The sequence below is a fragment of the Miscanthus floridulus genome, unplaced genomic scaffold, assembly GCF_019320115.1.
Source record: "Miscanthus floridulus cultivar M001 unplaced genomic scaffold, ASM1932011v1 fs_734_1_2, whole genome shotgun sequence".
Lineage (NCBI taxonomy): Eukaryota > Viridiplantae > Streptophyta > Magnoliopsida > Poales > Poaceae > Miscanthus > Miscanthus floridulus.
Window position 1 is genome coordinate 26,251 of NW_027097179.1, and position 10,125 is coordinate 36,375.

At 45.9% G+C, this 10,125-nt stretch overlaps 1 protein-coding gene across 1 annotated transcript; it reads right to left on the minus strand.

Annotated features, from left to right (window-relative positions):
• Window positions 1-3,672: 3,672 nt before the first annotated feature.
• LOC136532868 (cation-chloride cotransporter 2-like) lies at window positions 3,673-9,893 on the minus strand. Its single transcript, XM_066525447.1, has 9 exons — window positions 8,812-9,893; window positions 8,223-8,589; window positions 7,854-7,958; window positions 6,950-7,217; window positions 6,757-6,871; window positions 6,431-6,625; window positions 5,360-5,760; window positions 4,914-5,075; window positions 3,673-4,829 (listed from the first exon to the last, which is right to left on the minus strand). Exons 1-9 carry the CDS (start codon window positions 9,891-9,893, stop codon window positions 3,733-3,735), a joined length of 3,792 nt encoding a protein of 1,263 aa, XP_066381544.1. The 3' UTR covers window positions 3,673-3,732.
• Between the last annotated feature and the right edge of the window lie 232 nt (window positions 9,894-10,125).

The window sequence follows — 10,125 nt, forward strand, 5'->3', positions numbered from 1 at the left end:
GTCGGTGATGAGTTTTTTACAAGCTTTGGTAGTCACCTGCTCCGCCCTGGCCTCAAATCTCTCCTCGCATCAATAATAAGTCTGCATACAAAAGTGATGTATCCATTCATTATTTCAAGAAAAGTCTAATGAATGCGACATAATGAGCAATGTTATGCGAGGGAGACTTACCCAAAACTCTGCCTTCACCCGCGCCGCCTTGTTAGGGTACTCCGCATCAGTGGCGACGGCGTAGTGGTCAAACGAGTAGGCTGGCTCCATCTTCAATGCATACGTGACAATGCCGGGGAAGTGTTGCCTACACAGAAGACCCAGGATGCCGTTGACTAGCTGTGCGCAACCACCCGACACAACCACCCAGTTCCTGCACAAGTGATTAAGAAAAAATATTAGTTTTTTTCATCATATCGTATGAAGTAGTGGTGATAACATATAAAGTTACTTTTGCCCTTCAGGGCGAATCACTGGGCGTTGGTGAGGAAACGGAACCTGTGGGAGGCTCGCGGGACCTCGCAAGTAGACACTCGAAGAGGAGTCGGAGGAAGCGGAACCCGTGCCTGCCGCCTCCAACTCGTCATCCTCGTGTGGCCCCTCCTCCTCGTCCGTCTGTCGAACCAGCTCATCGTCCGACTCATCCACGGGCGCCACCTCCTCCTCTGGCTCCTCCTCACATGGTGTGGGAGGAGACGGCCCCCTCCTGCGTCTGGCGGTCCTCCACCTCCTGTCCGATCCCTCCGCTGCCCCCTCCGTCTCCTCCTGCAGCCAGCGTGGTCTTTGGTAAATCGAGTTCACGGACCTATGACGGTTGCCCGCCATCTTTGTTCAATCACCTGCAATAAAAAAACAAGACGTAATTAGAAATAGGTGCAAAAATGAACAAAACATAATTACAAAAAACATAGTAATACATGTATTAGAAATATTTGCAAAAATGAACAAAACATAATTACAAAAAACATAATATTACATGTATTAGAAATAATCTTCATGATTGAGATTAGCTGGATCATAGGTCTCGTCATCACTATCAACATTGTCCAACTCATCAACACTATCCGAAAGAGGAATGTTGTCTTCATTGTCATTGCCTAAATGTAATCGCTCAAGCATTTGTATGTTCTTCAGATTTCGCACCTTGTCTCCAGCGCCCTCGTCATTATCCCTTGCATTGTCTACTTCCATTCCTATCTCTTCGGTTAATTCTATGTCAAACCTCCCTTGTAGGCCCTCTTCTTGATAGAACTCTCTATCATATATGTTTGGGTTGAAGTTGTAATCTTCATCGTTTGGGACAGGTAGTTTACCGTGTCGCAAAAAAATATTATTTGCCGAGCGCCGTGTCAGGGGCACTTGGCAAAGTACTTTTCAAAAAAAAATCTTTGCCGAGTGCCAAATCTAGGACACTCGGCAAAGAATTTTTTTAAAAAAAACCTTTGCCGAGTGCCTAACAGCAGGCACTTGGCAAAGAAGGACGTGGCCGAACACCGTTACGTGGGGCAGCCTTGTCGAGTGCCGCGCTTTTGCCGAGAGCCTGGCACTCGGCAAAGAAGTACTTTGCCAAGAGCCTTTTTTGCCGAGTGCCCGGCACTCGGCAAAGAGCTCTTTGCCGAGTGCAATTCTTTGCCGAGTGCCCGATTTTTGACACTCGGCAAAGCAGTTTGCACTCGGCAAAGATCCCGTTTCCAGTAGTGAAACAAAACAATACACACAGCATTGGAGCATCTCTATATAAAAAATAATCTCTAGACTATGTATTTTCTCTCCGTGCAAATGTCTTCAGTCTACAGAGAATGTAACTACATCCTATGCAAGTATTCATCTGCTAAATGGATTCCAAATTCCAAAGTCACACTACGGGATACAGTAGATTTGCCGAGTGCCAGAGGCACTCGGCAAATGCCTAAAAACACTCGGCAAACGATTTGCCGAGTGTTACACTCGGCATACAGCACACGGCATTGATTTGTCGGCAAACAACTATTTGCCGAGTGTTTTTTATCGCACACTCGGCAAATGGTTTGCCGAGTGTCAAATTTGACACTCGGCAAAAAAAAAAGGTTTGCCGAGCGTTTTTTCAAAATACACTCGGCAAAGGATTATTGTTTGCCGAGTGTTTTTTGAATTACACTCGGCAAACCTATTTTCCAAAGAAAAAAAATAATTGCATTAGAACACCATTAAAACCACTTAGAATCCATACGATGTCTGACAGTTCTCCAAATGTACTGTATATATAAGAAAAATGCATGATGTGGATTCCACAATTAAATAAGATCAACCATCACAATGCTCAGCAAAAATCCATCAGTATAATACCGATTGATGCAGATATGCCTAATACACTCAGTCTGGAATCTGGCAATCGCATAATAACAGAATACAGCACAACATAATATCACTCAGTAGCCAGAAACACACGAACTAGATGTGGTGACATTGAAACTCCGCGCTGCGAAGTTGAGGGCAGCTTTCTTGTCGGATTTCTTCAGAGTCCTCATCTCCACTTGCACGGCTTCAACTCAACGCTCGCTGGATTACACTCTCCGAGAGACCGATGGTATGGGATCCAGGGATCCAAGCTTGAACTGCAGATAGCGAGGTGATAAATCATAAGTGAAGTGAGATGTAACCAGCCAAGTCCACCTAGCAAAGCAAGCATAAACATCAGATTAGGGAGCAGTACTGTCATCACAGGTTTTGAGCACGCACGCGCACGCGCTGCGTCTGGGCGGCGAGGCAAGCAGGCAGCCGCCGGGCGCCATACTGCCTGCAGCCAGCGGTGCATAAGGCGAGCAGGCGAGCCCCGCTTGTCACCGCCGGCGCCGCGGAGGGGAGGGGACGAGGAGAGGGGTTGCGGTTACCTGCGCCAGCGCTTGCTGGCGGGCGGGCCTCTCCGCGCCCGTGGTTGTTGCTCCTGCGATGTGGAACGGCGCTGCTCCTCCTCCGGCGTCCCGATCTGTGTGATTCAGGTGGACAGGCGCCCGCTCCGAGCCGGCGGGTGGGGAGGGGTGGTGCCTGCCATCCCGTGTCGGAGGGGAGCGCTGCGGTGTGGTGTGAGATGTGAGGGAAGTAACCAGACGCGCGCGTGGGCCTTATAAGCAGAGTTTGCCGAGTGTCCTACATCTGACACTCGGCAAACAAAAAGTTTGCCGAGTGTCTTAGATTTGACACTCGGCAAAGGATTTTTTTTATTTTTTATTTATTTTTTTCTTTTCATGGAGGGACACGTGGTGCGATGTTGCCGAGTGTCCTAGATCTGACACTCGGCAAACAAAAGAGTTTGCCGAGTGTCCTAGATCTGACACTCGGCAAATGTTTTTTTTTTATTTTTCTCTTTTCACGGAGGGACACGTGGCGCGATGTTTGCCGAGTGCCGTAATTTGCTGAGTGTTTTTTCTATATTTGCCGAGTGCCGGAGTTTGCCGAGTGTTTTTCAGTAGTATTGCCGAGTGTCAAACAGTTTGCCGAGTGTTTTTAATAAGGCACTCGGCAAACAGATAGTTTGCCGAGTGTTTTTAGTTTGGCACTCGGCAAAGAGATGGTTTGCCGAGTGTCCGATAAAATACACTCAGCAAAGAATATGACACTCGGCAAAGCTTTCGATTCCGGTAGTGTCAGCAGTAAGATCCATGCAGCTAGCTAAGCATGAGAGGAACCACCATCACACTGAAACGGTATGTATAACCTCCAAAAGGAACTAGGTCGTAGCTTATACATGTGTATCAAATCTGATCACGTAAAAAGTGTGACAACATCTCTTCTGTATCCCCTAACTATCAGCATCCGTGGGACGTTCACGACAAGCATATCCATATACTCCATGTAGCAGTAGGCCGGGTGGTTCAGAGGTGGTGGTGGGAGGCTCACCAGCACCACGGCCGCCATCATGGAGTACTTGACGATAGTTGTATTCAGCTTTAGCATCGTATAGAGGAACTTCTCAACCTTCTCTTCATTTACCACGACTTGCCTGCCATCCTCCATCAGTGGCCGCCCTTCTCTTTGTGCAGTCTCCTTCATCTGAGAAAGGTAAGCTCTGATTCTATCCTGAGCGCTTGCGTATTCTTCTTGGGGATCCTTCTTAGCATTAGGGCTGATCTCAGAATGTGCTTCCATTGACTTCATGGTCACAACAATAACCTCAGCTTGCATCCGCAGATCATACAGATACTTTTTAACATCAGCCTTTAGCTCCTCAGCTTCTGTACCCTCTTCTGCTATGCAGAATACCTGAATCTTACAGCTTTCAAAACCATCTCTGGCGAGTAGGAGCTGAGACAACAGAAGCATTAGTCCTCCATCCCTCACAATCCAGTATAGGTCAATGGTCCCATACAGTCTCTGGTACTCATTAGGCCACTCATCAAGTCCTTTCACAATAACAATAGCCTTGTTAGCAATAATGCAGTCATTTATGATGCTGATAAATGATGATGGTATCTGTGTTATTAGATTCTCGCGACGCCATATCTCAGGATAACGCATGACAACAATATTTGGCTTCAAGTTGCCTAGGCCCATTATCTGAACAATGCTGCGGAAACCGTCAGATATTGAGCGAGCAACGATAATCTCAGCAACACCCTCACAATGCTTATAGTCAATATAGGCACTAAGTTGACGGTAAGCTGTATTTGCTTCCTCAGCTGATTCATGGTAGTCACCATCAATGATTGACACAAAAATTGACATGCCACGGCCCTTTTTCTTCATGCAATTGGCAAAATCTGCAAGTTTTGGATGGCACGGGACATTTTCTGGAAGTTTACCCCAAGGGCGGCAAAATATAAGAGGAATGGGGTACCAATTTTTTGGATGTACGTTATTTGCTGCATGAAAATAATGATAGTTATATAACATGGAGCTTGTAGCTCAGCAAAATAATGTTTATTTTCCATGCAAAAATATTCTACCTCCCAGCGATCGGAGGCTTCGCAGAGCCAGTTGAAAGTATGCACTTTTAAATCCATCTCCCCAGTCACCAGCCTTTCCTTTTAAGCTGACATAGTAGTAGATAAGGCTTGCGATGGCAAGGGAGACCACGGTAAAAGTCCATGAGATCATAAACATGATAACTGTATATTTAGGGGAAAATTATCTGTCATTAAACTCAAACTATACAAAATATTTTATACAGCTCAAGGATATAATTATTTGAGACATAAACCTTTGAAAAAAACAGAAAACAGTTCCATGAACATAAGTTTCAAATTTTGTACACTTGTTTTGTGATTCAGTCTTCAATTTCTACATGCTTCTAAAGATGTTATTGCAATATTATTTACAGATTATAACATGTATACATATATTTTCGATAAAATATGGTCACAAACAAAATTATAGGAATGAAGAAGCATACCAATACATTGAGATGCACCGATCAGCGAAAGGACCCAGTGGTGTATCTTCCAACGAGGGCGCCAGCTAGGAGCATCAAGGAGATCCAGCAGAAAGCATGACAAATTAACACCAGCATAACACAGAAGGAAAAACATAGTGATAGTAGGTGTAATCAGATCCAGGTTCCCGATCACAACACAAGCAATACATATGAAGCTTGTAAACAGAGTTGCCACATGAGGCTCAGACCCTTCGTAAGCCTTAAAACAGTTAAGAATGGGAATGATGTCATCATTCGCTATTGCTGCAAGTAACCTTGGAGCCCCGGTCAAGCTCTGTAGTGCTGCACCCAAAGTGGACAAAATAATTCCAATATAAATTACTGCTGGACCAGGCCAAGCAATTGCTGCAGCAAGAAGCCTGCATATATTAGGCATGTTTAGGAGCTGACTACACAAGATGAAAAGTAGCTAGTCTGAAGAAACAACACAATGTACTTTATGAAATTGGAGAATTCAAGCTTTCAACATTCAAATTGTGTGATCATATTATAGTATATTAGATCACTCCCCCTACAATATGAGTACCTACTACTAGTTACATTCAAATTCAGTGGTTCAGACTTGAGACACATAAACAGCTGCTGCATTTCTGAATTAGTTTTTCCCCTTAAATTCCAAAGGCAAGAAAATGGCACTCATGGAAGATTTAAGCATGTTCCATTTCTCATATGTAGCACTTCACATGACAACAACAGAGAAGAAGCTGCAGCAACAATATTGCTAGCTAAATTCAAATAACCACCAGAGTTTGTCAGCACTCCAGCAATCACAGCAAAATTGAAAAAAGAAAGATTGATTCTTTAGCAATACTCTAATAAGCCATTTATTCAAGTAGAAAGGTTTAGGTTCCTTGCACCAAGTGCAGTAGGATAGCAAGAGTGCTAAATGCCAACTCATGTAAAGCATCCACCACTTCCCCTTGATGTCACAGATTCAATAAGCTAAAGGTATCTACCACTAGGAAACATACTATCAACAGTCATTAGAATGCAAAACCAGTGATGCTATATTTCTAAGGAATATGGAACCTGTCAGTTAGAAGCTCTTCTCTTGTAGCCAAGGCTCCAAAAAGAAACACAGATAGCAGATACATCAGTGTAGTTGAAAGGGTAGCACTTAATGTTCCAACTGGTATGGAACGCTGTGTATCTTTCAGTGAAGCAGACCGGTTTGAACCAGCCATGATTCCAGTAACTGCTGGGAAAAAGAGTCCTAACAATGCACTGAAAGAAAAATAGAAAACTGTCAGTAGGTGTGCATTGATTATAGATTAATAAATATGAATAAGACACACTATTATGTCACTAATTGGAAGGTTTCAAAATATAAGTGTCAAAAGCAGAGAAGGTCCTACTTAAAATCCCAATATATTGACCCATTTGGATCAGGAACCCCAGCATCATTTGTAGGTTGGTACTCTGAACTCCAGTTCTCCGCAAGTGTAACGATACTCAACCCAGTGATTCCCTCTATAGGTAGGAAATACATCAGTAAAAGTTCAATGCAAAAAAGAATACAAAAATAATAATAATCAAAGGACTACTTACTTGAAGCACCAGGCTCTGGTGCAATGGAGACGCCAATATAAATGCATAGTATTGAGAAGAGGACTGGTACTAAGAAAGCAGGTGCAACCTTGTTGATAATTTTGACACCGCCAAATACAATAAAACAGAGTAATATGGTCACGACGACACCATAGATCTGGAGGTCATGCAGACTAGGTGTTGATATAGTTGTTGCACCACTTTTTGTTGTACCATTTACTAATGTGTTGTTGACCACTGTTACAGTCTCTGCTTTTAAAAAAAAATTCTACAAGTTAATTTAAATAAAAATATTACATAAACAGAACTTAGAATGAAGAACATGACCACTGCAAAAGTAAGCTAAACACAAATTCAACACTTCAAAGAAAAAGGTTCCCTTTTGCTACTAACGATTTGATTTAAAAAAAATGCACTTCATACAACTGTAACAAATAATCTCCTACACATTTCTTTAGTAAAAATAAATTATTTATAATCTTTACTTGCACCTCGAATTATCCCAACCCATGAGAAATATGAAAATGTAATTTTCCTATCCAAACACCACAAATATCAGATATTTGTTGCCCAGGCACTTCCAAAGATTGGTTTTGAGCTAGTGGATATAACAAAAAATGGGGGTCACAGAGAATTTTACAGTAGGGTATTCCACATACAAAAAAAGTTTCAATACAAATATGCAATATAGTGGACCATAAGTTCATAACACAACGACCATAACAAGAATACAATGTAGAAAAATTAGATTACAGTGATTGACTCTAGATTTTATCAATCAAGATTTCAATTTGTTCTAAATTAGAGAAGAAAACGAAATCTGAACATAGAAGCCTAGAGTTTGGACTGGAGAACAGATCTGGGAGAGATAGAAGCTGAGTCGAGCGAAGCTAGGAGGGGGTACCGAGCCACTGAGGGAGAGGGGTACTGCCGTGCTGGCTACTGTAGACACTGCAGTGACAGCCAACAACTTCAATGCCATCCTCCGCTGCTGGACGTTGGTTGCCACCTGCAGCAGTGAGGGGGAGAGTCTAGCAGACAGCAGGGTTGAGGGTATTAGACAAAGGCCATTAGGCTTTGTATATTTCTTTATAATGGATTACAGAAGGGATTACACTTATATAGGAGAGAGAGGGGATGGCCCAAGGGGCCAGCAGTGTGCAAGGGCCAGTATAGCTGGCGCCTGCACAGTTAGCTAGGAGATTACAGTAAATGAGCAAATAATTCTAACACCCCCCCCCCCCCCCGCAGTTGGAACGTCGGTGGAGCGAACGTTCAGATTGGAGCGAAAGTCCATGAACACAGAAAACGGAAGCCCTTTGGTGAAGACATCTGCGAACTGTGAGGTGGTGGGAACGTGAAGCACACGAACAGCACCAATAGCAACGCGTTCTCGGACGAAGTGGAGGTCGATTTCCACGTGCTTGGTGCGCTGATGCTGAATGGGGTTGGAGGAGAGGTAGACGGCGCTGACGTTGTCGTAGTAGACGAGGGAGGCAGTCTGTAAAGGGTGGTGCAGCTCCTGTAGAAGTTGTTGCAGCCAGGATGCTTCGGCAATGCCGTTGGCAACAGCCCGATACTCAGCCTCGGCACTCGACCGAGAGACAGTGGGCTGCCGCTTGGAGGACCAGGAGATGAGACTGTCCCCGAGGAAGACAGCATAGCCGGAGGTGGAGCGTCAGGTGTCAGGGCAGCCGGCCCAATCCGCATCAGTATACACAACAAGTTGCGTTGGAGTAGACCGAGGAATAATCAGACCGAAGCTGAGGGTGCCCTGAAGGTACCGAAGGATCCGCTTGGCAGCCACAAGGTGAACTTCTCGAGGATCATGCATGTGAAGGCAGATTTGCTAGACAGCATACGCAATGTCGGGTCGAGTAAATGTCAGGTACTGGAGTGCACCTGCAAGGCTGCGGTAGGCAGTGGGATCAGCAACAGGAAGACCGGCATCTGCAGGAACTTTGGCACAGGTGTCAACAGGCGTGGAGCAAGGCTTGCAGTCGCTCATCCCATGGCGAGCAAGAATGTCCAGGATGTACTGACGCTGTGACAGAGTGAGGTGATCCTTGTGGCACTGAACTGCCACACCGAGGAAATGATGAAGGGGGCCAAGGTCCTTCATGGCAAACTCGTTCTTGAGTGCTGCAATCAGGCGATGCAGTAGCTGCTCGGAGGAGGCAGTGAGGACAATGTCGTCGACATAGAGAAGCAAGTAGACTGTCTCGGTGCCACGGCGAAGTACGAAGAGGGATGTATCTGACTTTGCTTCACTGAAACCCAAAGAAAGCAGGAAGGAGGCAAACCGGCTGTACCATGCCCGTGGAGCCTGCTTTAGTCCATAGAGGGATCTGTTGAGCTTGCATACATGACCAGGAAGTGCAAGATCACCAAAACCAGTGGGTTGTGAGTAGTAGACTGTTTCTGACAGGGTCCCGTGGAGGAAGGCGTTTTTCACATCAAGTTGATGAATCGGCCAATCCCGGGAGTGAGCTAAGGTGAGGACAGTCCGGACGGTAGCAGGCTTGACGACGGGGCTGAATGTCTCGTCGTAATCAACACTGGAATGTTGGGTGAACCCGCGAAGCACCCAGCGAGCCTTGTATCTGTCCAGGGAACCATCTGCATGAAACTTATGCTTGAAGATCCATTTGCCGGTGACCACATTTGCCTGGGCAGGACAGGGAACGAGATCCCAAGTGTTGTTGTCCTGTAGGGCAGCATACTCCTCTTCCATGGCCCGACGCCAGTGTGGGTCGGCGAGGGCGTCACGACAGGAGCGTGGTAGAGGTGACAGAGCCTCAGTGAGCAGCGCGAGGCACGACTGTAGGTAACCAGACTTCCCGCGGGTCGCCATGCCATGAGTGTTGGCGACTGGCGGGATGGGGACAGCTCCTGTTGGAAGAGGAGGGTCACTCTTGACGAAGCGCGGTGGTGAAGGAATCATGTTGGAGCGTCGAGGAGGTGGTCCAACAGTGGACGCAGGTGGTGAGCTGGGGGTGGGTGGACGCCGAGTGTAGACACGAATGACCGGTGGTTTGTTGAAGGAGGGCGCCGGAGGTAGTTGTACAGGGGTGCCACCATGGGTGCCTGTACAGAAGGACTCATGGGCACCGGAGCAGAGGGCGCCGGGGGCGCCATGGGCGCCGACGAAGTGGGCGCCTGTCCCAAGGGTGCCA